Source organism: Acipenser ruthenus, chromosome 11 (genome assembly GCF_902713425.1).
Source record: "Acipenser ruthenus chromosome 11, fAciRut3.2 maternal haplotype, whole genome shotgun sequence".
Lineage (NCBI taxonomy): Eukaryota > Metazoa > Chordata > Actinopteri > Acipenseriformes > Acipenseridae > Acipenser > Acipenser ruthenus.
The window spans coordinates 5030002-5045858 of record NC_081199.1 but is presented as its reverse complement, the minus strand read 5'-3'; the positions used below and the strand labels follow the sequence as shown (position 1 = coordinate 5045858).

Sequence of the window (15857 nt, the reverse complement as noted above, 5' to 3'; positions counted from 1 at the left end):
GAACAATCTCTCTGGGCAACTGCGGGTAATTAAGCGAGACGGACGCTGCAATGTCAGTGCTTGGCGTTCTGCGTGTGCTTCGGATGCGCGTCAGATCCCAGAGTGCGTTACTCATTTCACAGGATTTCTGTAGCACTATATTGTTAGAAAGCACAACAAGTGGGGAAAATAAATAAATGAAAAAAAAATGCATTACTCAGTATTTCTGAGTGCGGAGAGACGTCAGTAAGAGATACAATACTCAAGACCGTCAGACGGGAGTGAAGAGCAAAACTATAAATATCCTCGTCTGGCGCTTTCCATAATCTCGACTCGCAAACCCGGTCAGACAGGATCACGGATACTCGAGAAGAGGTGGAGGAGACGGAATGTCAAAGCAGGGAACTCACGAGGAGGGAATGCATCCCAAGCCATCTGTCCGAAGCACTAGGGTGGGGGAAGCTAAAGAAGACAGTCCCCTTGAGAAACGAGAGAGAGAGAGAGAGAGAGAGAGAGAGAGGGGGGGGAGGGGGGGGGGGGGAGTTTGCTCGTTCCTTCTGTACAAGATAGCTGTTGCTCATTGTTGCTTGTCGAAAGATAAATAATACCTTTCGACATTTCAAGTGAGCAGTTAGACCGCACCGATCAAAACAATGTTCTGTGGTTACATTGAAGCTTTAACTCTTAAGTGCACGTTTATTTGTTTCAATGTTGGAATGCAAAATGTTGAAATACAAAGTTGCAATATTGTAGCTACTATTGTATTATTATTAGCCTATTATTATTTGTTTATTTAGCAGACGCCTTTACCAAGGCGACTTACGGAGACTAGGGTGTGTGAACTATGCATCAGCTGCAGAGTCACTTACAACTACGTCTCACCCGAAAGACGGAGCACAAGGAGGTTAAGTGACTTGCTCAGGGTCACACAATGAGTCAGTGGCTGAGGTGGGATTTGAACCGGGGAAATCGCAAACGCCTTTCGCGAGGTTCACTTGCAAATGTTAGAATGTTGCGCCAACATTCCATTCCATACTTTGTATTACATTGGTGCAGTATCTTCAGCATAACACATCTATAGAGTTTATAAAAAGAGGACACTGCTATCATTTGAGCACCGTAGTCCGTAATGACACCTGGGAAACTGAACTTGTGTGTCCGCTGTGCTTAGTGCACGCAGTAGGTTTCAGGGTATTTAACAGGCATACGGTACAGCAGACCAATGCACTACACAAATCCAACTGTGCCTTAATGCAGCCAGGTATTATTTGACCATATCAGCCCCAGTTTGACACAGATGTACCTGATTATCAGATGGCACTGTCTGAAACGGTTTGCGGATTAGAGTTCTTATAATAATGTACTGTATATTAGCAATCAGTGCAAGAACATGAGCACAAGGTTTTGGAAACCTGACATTTTTGTGTTTTTACATGACCTGTACCAGTTAATCCAATAACAGTATCCTACTAGTAACTGCTGGCAGTTCTGTGTACAGCATATGAGCGCACACACTGACAGAGCTGGCGCTGAGTTCTTACTACACGTGATTGTATAACTCAGTCGACCCTGTAAAGCAGGTATTCTGTGTTTAGGCTAATTTTGTTTGTCGCTGCATTGCATTACAAAGGTCAAAGGTTACCAATGTTTCAGTGAGGCTGCATTCTCTTTCTTTTCCTGTAGGTGGCAGAACAGCAGCAATCCAGGAGCAGGTTTTTATTTTTTTTGATGTTTATAAACTTGCAGTAATATACAAGCCTGAGGAACCAGCAGCAATTGAGCGTATTAAAGGATTGTTGCAATAAACAATTGACACCGAACAAGGGGAAATGACCCAGCCACCCTATCCGTGTGCAGCCCATGCAGATCACAACAGCCTTTATTCAGGACAGTCATAACACCGTTTCCAATCTGTACTCACTAACAGAGGGTTTAGTCATGTATATTGTTTCCTGTAAAAAACAATTTTATGACTGGGTGTGTATTTGGCTTACACTTGTATTGCTTGTGTTTTTTGGGTTTTAGTTTTGTAACCGCAAACTTGTAATTCACATTTTTACAAAATGTCAATAAAATAATCAAAAACAACCTATTTATTGTTTAACAATCATTTCAGTGGAATAAGAAACACAGGGATATAATCACTTATTGCTTGGATTTTTACAGCCAGCAGAAACATCAGCCCAGTGGTCTAGCCACTGAGGTGAGCACCTGCCAGAAATATCAAATTTCATACTTTATTTACTTTTTTTAAGCTTGTGTTTAATGGAATGCGGTAACATCCCACAGGAAAGCAAGGATGAAATGCAGACGATCATTGCATAGCTGTGTGAGGCATTCCCAGTCCGTGTGTCTAATTATTAACCACGGAAGTTGATTGTGGGTGAATGGTGTTGGTTTCGAGACACGCTTTTCAACCCTGAGCAACGTGTGTTAAATGTGTCAGTTTTACAGGAAGCTTTAAAATGTTTTACTGGCCTTTCTCTACAAAGCCCTGCAGGATCCCACTCTTCAGTATCTAGCTAAAATACAAGCACAAAATAGCCAGTCCTGCACTCATTTCTGCAGTAAGTCCTGTATTAATTCATATGGTTTCATAGTCCCATGCTGGGGTGTATGGTCTCCTTGGCAGAACCTGCTGTTTCTCATTTCTACACCTGCAGATGCTGGACTTGAAGTTGCTTCTCATTTATCTACAGTACCTTCATATTTAACAGAATACTATGCAGCAAAAGGAAGACAAACCCTTATGCAAAAAAGATTTTCTTTAGAAAGAAGCACTTATACATACATATTTTTTTAAAGTACTCGTTGAATTAATATTATGTTATAAAGTCATTTCTTTCTGCCCTATAGTGGCTACATGAGTGCACTTTAAGTTACTTTTCTTCTGCACAAAGAAAAGAGTGAATCCTGAGAGTTAAAGCGAGCGATATGCAAATGCAGAAGTGCCTTCCTGCAGTGCAGCATGGGTTAGCTGTCCCTCCCTCCTCTCTCCCCCTCTCTCTGCACAGCTCTGTCTGACAGTGTGAGGCGTCAGCTCTCAGAGCATTGCAACAGGTTCCTGTGAGTGCCGGTTAGGGTAACCACACCAGCACTGTGCTGCACCTTCCGGAGTACACTGAAGAAGAAAGAATTGAAACATTTAAACAAAAAAGGCATGAAAGAATATGACACGCACACCTGGAGGCTTCTTAGTACAATTTAAATTACAAACTAGAAAGGGCACGGCTCCTAAACTTTACTGTATGTGAAAGTGACAAATGTGCTGCCTCTTGGACTTCATGGACACTGGCAGAGATTCCTTCACAGCAGTTTTGTTTTCACCTGCTTGTACTGGACTGACTGAATAGCATCATGACAGAGGAGAACGGAGCGGTGACCCACAACGGCACAGCAAAGGCGCCAGAGGAGCTGAAGATAGTGATCGTCGGGGATGGAGGCTGTGGCAAGACCTCCCTGCTCATGGTCTACGCTAAAGGGGATTTCCCAGAGGTAAGAGGCTGAGATGCACGCCCTGGTCACATCAGTGACAAACTCAGGTCTTTAGGTTTTTGGGATATTATTTTTTTGTAGGTACAGTGTATTCAAGTCAAGCCCTGCTCAACCCAGAGTTAATGCAGCTGCTTTAAAACTGATGTAAAATGTGTGTCTCTTAGTTCTGGGTGTGAGGCGGCCTTTGATATTTGACATTTTTTCATAATTTTTCTGATCCCTTGTGGAGGTCTGGACCCACACCCCTCCCGCCCCTCACCCCTTGAGGTCTACAGGGGTAGCAGGTGCTTCTCTGTAACCAGCACTCACTATCCTGCATCGAGGGGCTAGAGCTGTCCTGGCACACCATGGGAAATCACTAGCCCTGTCAGCCTGCGCATTCTCAAAGCTCCCTTCCTTAAAATGCATTATGTTTTTTATCCAGGTCCCCATTTATCCATGCCCCTGGGGATAGCACTAAAGTAAACCTTCCCTCGGCCCTTGTGCTTTCCCAGTGAGAGCCAGTGGTTTTGCTTAGATAAGCATCTTCCACTGGGCAGAGCTCTGACCGATGGACTGTGCCCTATAGCTACGGCCACACCAGCAGTGCTTCTCTCTCTCTCTCTCTCTCTCTCTCTCACACACACACAGACTGAGCAGGTCTCTGACTTTCGTCTTTGTGACAGGGAAACGCCCCACAATAAAACAGATAAGTTGTATTAGTCTAGTTGCACACACTGGAGTAAAAACCACTTTATTTCACTGTCTTCTATACCTCGTAGCTGCCGTACCTTTTACGGTCCAAAAAGTTTTTAAAACATATATATTTCTGTTCTTTGTTTTGGTTTTAATTTGTAGATTTAAAATGGCAGGTAGGTTTCCTGCTTGCTGTGAATGCTGAACATGACCAGACATATCATTTTTCATATGAGCACACCTTTAAGGTTTTATACGGTGAGACATCTGTTGCATCTTCTTTAGTTTTTATGGCTTCAGGTCAATAAAAAGAGGACGAGTCAATCAGCCAACAGAGCCATTAGAGCTGCTGGAGGTAGAGTTGCTTTCCTGCTGCCTCTGTGGTTTGTGCTGTTATCCCATGTTTAAAGAAATGAACGATGTGTAGATAGACACCACGCTTTGAGATCACTGTGCTATTCTAAAGAAACACTCTATTATTAGGGAGGTTGATTATAGGTGATACAAGCAAACCAGGCAGCACAAGAGCTAACTCCAAGAGTCAACATCTAGCGCTGGGTATATCTAATGCTACTCATAACTGACTGTTTACTGAACTAAATTTAAACCAGACACAGCCACTTCCTTTCACTACAGAAATGCTTTGCCTGCACCCCCACTTATGTGTAGTAGTGTAGTAACATTTAATAAAAGCATTGTCGATGACAGGGAAGTACACGGTGCTTTGTACAAATGCATAATAAAAAAAGTACAGAGAACTTTAAAGCAGCACTGCAAATGAACCCTGCTAACCCTTTATATGAAAGCTGCCAACACAAACTGTGGGTTTTCAATCTCAACGTCGCTCAGCTGAACTGCATGGCTGCACACCTGAGTCTTCAGTGAGGAATTCAAAATGCATACCTTTCTCTAATACTTCAGAAAGCCCAACCCAACAGCCAAACTTGAAATGATCTGACAATCATTTGATAGCAGTCACGAAAGCCCGATGGCAAAGTGGATTGTGCAACACAGGGGCAAATATAATGATTATCACCACATGTTTTGCATTTGTAGCATAACTGTCAACACAGGCAGTTAGACCTGCTTACTCCGTACTCATGTGCATTGTTTTCTCTTATACCTACGGACTGCCTGAACTCATTTCAGGTGAATGAACATTGCACAGTGTTCAGAACATCCGTGCTCACACACACACAAACATACACATGCTCCTTACTGCCCTGTACAAAGAGAAGTCCCCAGGAAAGGCTATTGATTCCACAGGCATCAAAGAATGTCATTCTAACTGGCTCACGTAGTTACCATGCTGAACGAACATATACTTGAAGGGATACCCGTGTCATTTAGAAATGTTCAAAAACGCGACCACCTTTCAGAATCTTCCATTCCTTTGTATATGAACCCGTTGCAAGCCCTGGAATGTATTGAAGCACCTCCTCTTACACAATTCTAACTATAACCTCATGACCAGCATCTGCTTTAAGCTGGTCAGAGCTGGAGGCTGTGTGAGGTTTCCATGTGGTTCCTCAGCTGAATAACGTTTAAAAAGTCCCTTTGCATTTAGGCAACCGCCAAACAATTGTATTCTGTTCTATTTCCCATTTCTAGCCCTAAAAAGACACTGGTATCTATTTAACAGATCTGAATAATGACATCATTTGAATCATGAAATCAGAGATAGATGCACTAAAGAGACTCCCATACTCTGAAAGATGCTTGATTGCCAGCCTTAGTCCTCAGAGGCAGTTTAGCGTCACAGCTGCTTGAATCAAGTCTATGAACCGCACCACATGTATTTTTTTATTTTAATAATCTAAACCGTGGGTATACAAGGATATGCACACTTTAAACTATTCATTAATCACAGGTGTGTTTTACCCAAAATTCTAACTTTCTTACCAGCCCAGTGTATGCCTCTTTGAACAGCATTTCATTTCATTTTTTTTTATTTAACCTCCAGAGATCTCTTTTCCAAAAGAGTTACAACAATTATTTGACCTTTCTTTCAACAGAAATACGCTCCCTCCGTGTTTGAGAAGTATGTTTCCAGTATCAAAGTCGGGAACAAGGAAATCAACTTGAACCTTTACGACACAGCAGGTAGGAGCATCCGCAGTGTTTGCTTTTAAATACATTTTCCACATTCCAGGAGCACCACTTAGTCAGGGTTCACAGCATGAGGTGAAGTAAGTTGACTCCTCTGGGGTCGGCTTGTGAAAGGGCTGATAAACTGGGCTTATGGTGTGTGGTATTCTAGAAAAACGCTCTGCATTGTCTCTTTATTGTATTTATATTTATTTGTGAGAAAGAAGGAAGTAGTTTAGGCTGTACACAGGAAGGAGAAGTAAAATAAATAGCATGGATATGTTACTGTACTCTGAACATTAACCAAACACTCTGTCACTTTGTTAACACCCAGAGCACATACAGCTGGGTTATAAGACATAGCACTAAGTGTGGAGTAGTGGTTAGGGCTCTGGATTCTTGACCGGAGGGTTGTGGGTTCAATCCCAGGTAGGGGACACTGCTGCTGTACCCTTGAGCAAGGTACTTTACCTAGATTGTTCCAGTAAAAACCCAACTGTATAAATGGGTAATTGTATGAAAAAATAATGTAATTGTATGTAAAAATAATTTGATAGCTTGTAACAATTGTAAGTCGCCCTGGATAAGGGCGTCTGCTAAGAAATAAATAATATGATACCTTGGGTAAATTAATCCAAGACTAAAAGCTAAAATAGGTTCTATATAATCTGCGTTCATTATTTTCTGGGCTTTTCATCCAGTGTCAGCTGTCAACAAGCAAGCCATGAGGGACAATAGAGCTAGAGACTGATAACAGTGCACAGAGATAAACCAGATAACTGTCAGCATGCATTCACTGCACTCAGCTACAGTCTACAGCTGGTACATGGTGCTTTCATGATTCATTATTTTAACTCAGGAAAGCGGCTCTGTTAAGTACATGTTGTTGGTGTATCTATTGTATTTCCATTACATGGTTGTCACTTTGTCCTCATGCACACACCAGCATGCAAACTACATGTAGGTACATCGTACATGGAAATGTTGTGGTATCTACAGTGTAGTTAATGCTTCTGTATTTTGAAGTGCATCTGATAAAACACAAAGCAGCCTACTGTATCTCTCCAATTTCCCAGTTATAAAAAAGACAAGCGCGAGGTCTTTTTATCAGCAATAATGCACCATCAGATTGGTTCCTAAATCATAACTCTTAATAAAGCTGAAAGATATACATGTTTATTACGCTTTCAGACATGCAAGAATGTTAGTGGTATTACAGACACAATGTAAAGTAAAGCACAGGGGTTAGAGGAAAGCAGAAGAGGCGTTAGCTGCTTGATATCATACTGCGTTTCATAACTAACAAGACATGCTTGCTGGAATGGCACACCAGAGCGGGGCTCTATGTAGTGCACACTGAAACTACTGCAGAGAATTCCTACAGTGGGTGTGACTCCAATCAGAAATGTTCTGAATCTTCCCAATGATGTTGAGAACGAAACCTCCACGATTGTGAAAGGGGTTCAATATGTGCCAAAGCCAGCAAGTGCAAAACGCCCTCGAATGAAACCCCAGTCCAGATTAGGTTGCTATGGGAATGCCTGTTTGTTAAAAAAACAAACACTAATCACTGATCTCTTGGTACAGAAGGCTCCTTAGTCATAAAGCAAATTGTCAGGCAAATTCCAGCTGCCACAGCATTGCTTTTTAAACTTATTTTAATGAAAATGGATGATAACATCAGGAATGTGCCTCTGAGTCAGACCAAGCAATCGCTCAGATAAGAAGTGACCTCTGAACTCCCCCACCCCACCAGTGACATTACTGTACAAAGAAGGCAGATGATTTCAACATGCTTAACAATGTCCAATATCAATAGTAATGAAGAATGAAAATACAGTAGCTCACTCACTGTCAGCCCCCTCCCGTTTAAACAGAGCTGCCTCTATTAGGACCAGCCCTACCTTGACCGGACTTTGTAGTTATAGAAGTCATAAAGACCCATGGAATATGTTTCTAAAGTCTTTCTGCCTCCTGAACATCCAAGAAAGAAAGAAAGAAAGAAAGAAAGAAAGAAAGAAAGAAAGACAGTCACATGATCACAAAGAGCATGCTACAGTTTGTGTGTTTTGAGCCAGTAATAGTTTCTATTGATGCTATGGTTTCTGGCAAAACAGCAGTTAATTATAGATTTGCTGGTAATTGCAAGTTACACAGTGTAAGCGCACCTAATTGTATATTTGGTATTGAGTTCCAATGCTTGTCCAATCTGGCTGTGGTGTTGAGAGGTGGAAATGTCTGGGACGCTTGCTGCCTCCCCCTCCAGGTCCTGTTTGGTGTTTGGTCAACAAAGGAGGAGATTTGTATTTTACGCTGCACCCTCATTTCTTCTTTCTTAAACACTGACCTGCAGACCGCTTACTTGAAACCTTGTGTTTGGTTTTTTCAAGTCATGTCTCTGAGCCCTTGACTAACCCTGAGTTAACATTGACACAAAGACTTGAGAGAGAGGGGAGATAGCGAAACCTCAATCTGGCGTCAGCAGGCCATCAGATGTATCGCAAGTGAAAGAATTAAAACCATCCAAATTATTTTGAAAGCCGAGTAAGCGCTCACAATGCACACTGCAGTCAGCATTCAGTATCTGTCAGCATTAAGTATCTGTAGCAAACGATTTGGGTGAATTGAAAGAGCTTCTAGACTGCGTGCACGCCACAGGGCTGCAGCAAGAGCGACAGAGATACCAATGAAAGGCGTTTGGCAGGATGTGGGATGAGCAGGTGTCTCAGCTTCTGAAAAGGACGTCCTTTATGTTTCGAACACCCTTTTACAGACAGACAGAAAGAACAGCGCTGGTATCGTACTATGAAATGGATCGTTATTGCCATCCTCTGATGGGACCCGATTGTGACGTTTGGAAAGTCACTTTACCTTAACCATCTGATCCTTTTTAAGGATGAATTCATTTGAATTGGTTTTCTGTCACTGTTCCCCTTTTGCTAAGATCAGTCAATCACGTGATACACAGGATGTGGTGATCGTGCACTGCGTTCATCATTTCATTCTAAGAAGCAGGTCTGGCTTTGAGATATTTAATCTGATAGCATCCTACCTTTTCTGGTAAGCGCTTTATGCGTGGCAATAGTAACTAGTTCCGGAACTGTTATGAGATATTGCAATTCATTTTGTATTGTTTCATGTTATCTCCCTAACCCTAGCTTCAAACACAACTTTAACCTTAACCCATAGCAACAGGTGTTGCTCAGAAACAGACAAAACAGCTGATAATGGCCTTTTATTTTATAATCTTTCATTCCTGTTCATTATAACTGGTTAAAGCATCTTGAACCAGTGAACTATTCGACTCTTCAGAGTTCTGCTACTATAGATTTGCTTACTGTGGTTTGTTTTGATTCACTGGCGGTTTGTATATTTAATTGTAGAATTAATTAATCAACTACTGTATGTGATGGCGTTAAAGTCTGTCAAACTGGAATGACAAGATGACAAGGAAGTTACTGAAACAGGCTGCCAGACAGAGTTGTTGAAGCAGAGACTCTCGGATCCTTCAGGAATAGACTGGATGCTGTCATGAACAATACTGTGTAACCCTCTCTGTGACCACAATAAGAGCTGTAGCTAGCCACCTGGAGGAAGGGCGGTCCGTCTAGCCACGGAGTCCCAGAGGTTTTACTTCCCCTACGAACCTGGTCAGGGGGTTTGTTTTTCTTCTCCTGAGTGCTAATGGATCATGAGGCTAGGTTGTATGTATGTATGTATGTATGTATGTAACCATGATGGAAAGATTGCCCAGAAAAAGGGAACATTTCACTTTACAGTTTTTGTGTAACCGGTTCTTTTTCTGTTGCGTCACTTTGTCAATGCAATGCACATTTTAAAGTATCATTTCCTGCATCAGTGATAGATAGGCATGCCTTTCCTAACGGGCTCTGCTTGTTGCAGAACTATGCACTCTTTTTTGTTGTTGTAGATTTAGCTTTGTGTCAAATAAAAGGACTTTAACAGAAATGTTTGCTGAGATCGCTAATGATTACAACGCTTGTTTGCTGCGATTCATAATGACTGGCATGGGTCTCGCCACTCTCAGTACAGATTTCTAAATACTCTTGAGGGGCAATTATCAGCTTGGTGGCCCATTCATTAGAGAAAAAGTGTGTCCAAATACATGTCGTCTAATATCAACCCCCAGTTGTTAACATGAAGGTATTGATATTTATTGCTTGCTCTTATAAAAGTATACCACGGTGTTTTTGCAGTTTTCCCATGGTTATACTAGGTATTTACTGGTTTGCCATGTTATGAATTTGTTTTACCATACCTGGCTATGCTTTCACTATGCTTTATTACACTTTGCTATGGGGGTCGTTCATAGGGTGTTGCTCTTCAGTGAACACCTATGGTAAACTCTTGTGTGCTCTACAGGTCAAGAGGACTACGACAGGCTCCGCCCACTCTCCTACCAGAACGCCAACCTCGTCATTGTCTGCTATGATGTCACCAACCCCACCAGCTTTGATAACGTCTTAATCAAGGTAAGCTGCTTTCAAAATCTTCTTTTGATATTTCTTCAAGGCGCTAAACAAATGTGGTCATTCGTCTATTACTGCTAATTAAAAAAAAAAAAAGCACATGGGACTTTAGACCTTTAAAATTGGGGAACAGGAATTTTCAATCTAAAGATCAGAGACAAAATTCAGCACTTCAGATAATTAGCTTGACCTTTAAGATGTGTTAACGAGCAGACTGTTGCCAGGAGGGCTTTGCCAGTACAGTACCAACGTCCTCTCACCTTAGTGTTACACCCAAATGCTGACTGTTTGCTTTAATTAATATTAACCACTGAGGGTCATAACAAATAAGTTCAGCTTCTCCGATTCCTTCTGTTTTGTTTGACAGGTTGCATTGATACTCTATAGTATATACTTTCCCAGGTGTGCACTGCATTCTCAATTCAGATCTCCCACCATTACAACCAGCTCTTTCAAAGCTATACAGACACTGTCAATTTACTACATACCCGTTAGAGCCCCTGGTAGAACCTCAACTATCCAAACTGCCCTGTTACCCAAACCAGTATTAAATCCCTTCAACCCGAATACCAGTTATACAAGCGTATTCCATGTCCCCTGAGCAGCTTAGATACATGTGGTTCTGCGGTGTGTGTTTTTAACCAGGACTGTGGCTTTGTATTTCATATAACGTCTGGTCTCTCAGTCACCTGCCTCTCTGCATGAAAGGTGTTGCTGTACACAGCTGCTGTTGTTGTCATGAAAACAAATAAGAGTTTGTGTTGACTGATGCTTCTTTGGAGTCGATGACAACAGTAGGGTTACCACATGGCTCCAAATTAACTGGACGCTTTGAGACAGACCGGGATTTCAAAATTCCCCCTAAACTGAAAGTAATTCACGTATAAATGAGCTCCACCTTTGATTAATCCTGCTGTGGTGGAATTGCTTGTGAGCAGCAAACAATTCACACTGATCAGCTGCTTCTGATCAGATCTTAATGAACGAATAGCTAATCTATCGATAGAGCAACGAGATGACGATGCGATTGTATTTGCAGAATAATACGGGCGATTGAATTTTAACAAACAGAAAAAAATAGCGACTGGCTGCAATTCATTCTTAGTATAATAGAATTATTTGACGCGCATGCAGGTATTTAAGCACCATTATTAATTGTAGCTAAGGATGGTTCATTTACACATTCATTTATTTCAATTTAGGGGCAAGTCTGAAATCCCGTTCTGTCTCACAGCGTCCGGTTAATCTGGAGCCACATGGTAACCCTAGGCAACAGTGCTGGACTACAGTTTGTGGTTAACTATTTACATGTGTATTCTTCAGCTGCCTTTGTTTTACCCTTTGGCGTGTTCTGTGTGTTATTGTAATCATGTAAAACGACACAATAAACGCAGCATGCGAGCACATGCTGGGGTGCAGAGAGACAGACAGACAGACAGACAGACAGACAGCAGGCTCTGCTGGTTTGGTTTTGTTGACGTGGCCTCCTGTGCTGCTGAAAAAGCAAACTGACATTGAGCAGCCCAGCTTTCGACCGAACGTAAAAACCTGTCCAGACTCCTGCAAATCTGAGAAACTCCACAGCCTGTCAGTAGACTTCAACCATTAGGATGGAATGCAGGCAGGGCAAAAAGTACCAGTCTGCAGCGTGTTGTGCTGCTCATGCACAGCCATGCCTGTTGCACACATATATACAACAGCTCTTACATGCATATGCGGAGTGCGATCTCTCTCACATGAGCTGTTATCTCATTTTCATCATAAACAATACATTTTTGTAATACTGTAACCTTAACAGGCATTTTACATTCACTAAGCACCAGCGATGCCCTCATCAGCAAAATAAAAAAGGGACGTTTGAAACTGAAAACTACCCAAAATAATCTGGAGAATATTAGCCTCTCTTTCATAACCCTTCTGTTCCTCCCCTACACACCGCGACCACAGAGATCGTGTCAGTGTTCTCACAGCATGGCCTCTTTCCCTGACACAGTGCACCACTGGAGAGGAGGTGCTAGTTATTACTGAAGGATAAACACTGTGAAGAATTCAGTCTGAACAGACACACAGAGATACGTAACATTGGAGGATAAAGGTCAAGGCTGGTGAAAACAGATAACGGAAGAGCAATACAACCTGTGAAAAAAATAAATAAGAGGAACACAAAAACATCGGGACCTCAGCAAACTAAAACACCCAGAACAAGCAAAATAACTTCCTGTTTGCTTTGAGCTTTATGCTGGAAAAATATCAATTTTCGCCTACAAAGAGATTTGATAGAGCAGCTGGAGTGATGTTGTGTGGTGGGAGGAAGCTTGTATCCATGCAGCTCAAACTACATTTGGGAAATGCAAGACAGCAAAGGTGTCTTCTTTCTTTCTTTCTTTCTTTCTTATGAAGCAGTAAGAAAGAGGAACCATGAAGGGATTTAACAAGACGTAAAAACACAGTGCAGCCCTCATTAATGTTTCCCATGGTAAAAGCACAGCAAAGTGGAATAAAGCACAGTGAAAGCATAGGTAAGCATTGTAAAGACCAGCAAGGTATCTTGAACCAAACCAGGGTAAACTGGTAAATGCAGAGTATAACCATGAAGAAACACACTACAAATAAAAACATACCATGCACAAATACCGTGGTCAACTTTTCTAAAGGAGCAGTAAATACAATCAGTTGCACGTACAAGTCCCCATTTCTTTGTAACACACATGGAGACTGTTTGTTTTTCAGTGGTTTCCAGAGGTAAACCACTTCTGTGTCGGAGTCCCCATCATCCTCATCGGCTGCAAGACAGACCAGCGGAAAGACAAGGAGCGCACACGGAAACTCAAAGCTTCTGATCAGGAGCCAATTACCTATCTGCAGGTACAGTGTGCACTCCTACTGCATATACATCAGGAATGAAAAGAGCACTCCCATTCCATAGCAGCCTGATCCATTCCTGGTTTAACTAGGAGTTTAATGAGACACACCTATACACTGTGGCTAATCAAGCTCATAGTAAAACCTGGAATAGGTGAAACTGCTATGCAATAAGAGTCTTATTTTCATATCCCTGTAAATACAATGCTCCCTCTAGTTCGCAAAGGGCCATTATACAGGAAAATATAGGACTTGTACAATTAACTCTCAACATGAACCAGGCTACTGAAATATTGAGGAAGCATTGTATTGGTTTTTTTTTAACAATTAAATTACATGATTGTATTAAGTGTGTCTGTAACCAGTTTTCAGCTTTAAAACAGACTTTATCAAGTCCCATAGTAAATGCACAGCAAAGTGTAATTTAGCAAAGTGAAAGCATGGGCATAGGTAAGCATTGTACAGAACAGGGAGGTATGGTAAAGCATTTTAATAGCAAACTATGGTAAATGCATAGTATAACCATGGGAATAGCATTGGAAAACTGCAAAAACATCATGGGAAACGTTTAGGAGTATCCTTAAAAGTAACTTTAAAAGACAAATGATTCTCTCTGCCAATGCAATGATACTGTATTTGGGACAATGAAAGCACAAAGGCTGCCACAGTGGTATGAGAATCAATGCTTTCACACAGCTGATCCACTGTGAGGGTATCGGTACCACTGTGCAGTATTTGTTCCAAGTCCAGTGAGCTGTCAGTCTCCTAAGTGTCTTCTCTGTCTGGTGACAGGGTGAAGAGACTGCACAGCAGATTAACGCCGAGATGTACTTGGAGTGTTCCGCCAAATTCAGGGAAAACATTGAGGACATTTTTAAAGAAGCCACAAAAACAGCTCTGAGCGCCATGAAGAAAGCGAAGCACCGGAAAAGGAAACACAGGCACTGCGTGGTGCTGTGAAACACCGCGCCTGGAGCGGGAGCAGCATTCTCCACTGTGGGGCAACAGCATGAAGAAAAGGAGATTTCTTTTTAAAAAAAACTCTGCTATAGCATACTTTCTTGCAATGCACCTGGAGCAATGATCACGTGTTTAACTTAAAACTTAATAATATTGAAACATCCGACCGAGCTGCTTATAGCACTGCATTTCTGAAAAGTTCATGCAGCCTATTCTACAGCAGTGTAAGACATTTAAAAAAAAAGATTCATTTAAAAGTGCCCATTTATTTATTTAAAGATGGTTTTATGGATGACATCCAGTTTTCGTATTCATGAAACGGTTCTACTCTTTGTAACAACACTCTAGCACAGTTTCGCTGTGTTGTCATTGAGTGGAGACATGGCTCTCTCAAGCCTGGTGTTTGGATTTCTGCTGGGCTCAGTCAAGGCTGCTCTACCTACATTCTCAGCCAACTCCACGACTGTTTGAGGACCACCTTATCTGGAGCATTTCAGTGTTCAATATAAACCTTTTTTTATTTTTAGTATTATCTGGTAACCTTGGCTCCAGTGTTGGAAGGAATGTATTATTATTAATAACATTATTATATTTTTAAAATGTGTCTGCTTTACATGGTCAATACTTCACAGGAAATAAAATGTATTTTTTCCCCCTCGATCATATTAATTATGTTAAGGTCAGGTAAAAACCAGTACAAAATGACTTGTAATTATCACAGAGTTAAGGTAAAGTATTACAATGTTTTGATTTATTTTTTGTGAAGATTTTAAGATACTTCCAATAGATCACAAGTACAGAAATGTTTTAAATTGAAATAAAAAAAGAAGCACCACCACAAGTCTTTATGCTGCTGAGCTCCAAGTATGAACTTCAACGACATGACAAACAGCACACTGTATGAAAATCTGTTAAGCAACACTGTCATCAAGAGTGTCCTTTTCCAGTGTGAACTGTGCTACAACAGCACTTGCTTAATTAGCTAGGCACACAATCCTAATTAGTTCAGTTCTGGCATTTGAAAGCAATTGTTTTTAAACCTATGCAGCAGGGTCCAATGTCTTATTTTCACTGTAATCAATATGAACAGAACATGGGACAGAAATGAAGTTTGCAAAACTGCTCAATACTTTGTTGAGCAGAATATGGTGAATATAAATGACTGTCTAGAAATACCAAACGATGTGTGTATATTTCATATCCGTGTACAACATTATTTCATCTTGTATTCCAAGGACTTTTTTTTTTAATAAAAGGAAGTTATAACTGTTTCAACTTAACCTCCACTACACCATTAATTATCCACTA

General features: G+C 41.3%; 1 protein-coding gene across 1 annotated transcript; it reads left to right on the top strand.

The window, feature by feature from the left end:
- The first annotated feature begins 2979 nt into the window (after nt 1–2979).
- LOC131739384 (rho-related GTP-binding protein RhoF-like) lies at nt 2980–15820 on the top strand. Its single transcript, XM_059033015.1, has 5 exons — nt 2980–3474; nt 6165–6252; nt 10621–10730; nt 13458–13592; nt 14382–15820. Exons 1-5 carry the CDS (start codon nt 3337–3339, stop codon nt 14547–14549), a joined length of 639 nt encoding a protein of 212 aa, XP_058888998.1. The 5' UTR covers nt 2980–3336; the 3' UTR covers nt 14550–15820.
- The last annotated feature ends 37 nt before the right edge of the window (nt 15821–15857 follow it).

What these genes read in the sequence shown, in the direction of transcription:
- LOC131739384 (XM_059033015.1), top strand. Translation starts at nt 3,337, where the DNA reads ATGACAGAGGAGAACGGAGCGGTGACCCACAACGGCACAGCAAAGGCG. An exon ending in GAACCTTTACGACACAGCAG is followed by an intron (nt 6,253 to 10,620) that starts GTAGGAGCATCC and finishes TGTGCTCTACAG; the next exon opens with GTCAAGAGGACTACGACAGG. An exon ending in TTGATAACGTCTTAATCAAG is followed by an intron (nt 10,731 to 13,457) that starts GTAAGCTGCTTT and finishes TTTGTTTTTCAG; the next exon opens with TGGTTTCCAGAGGTAAACCA.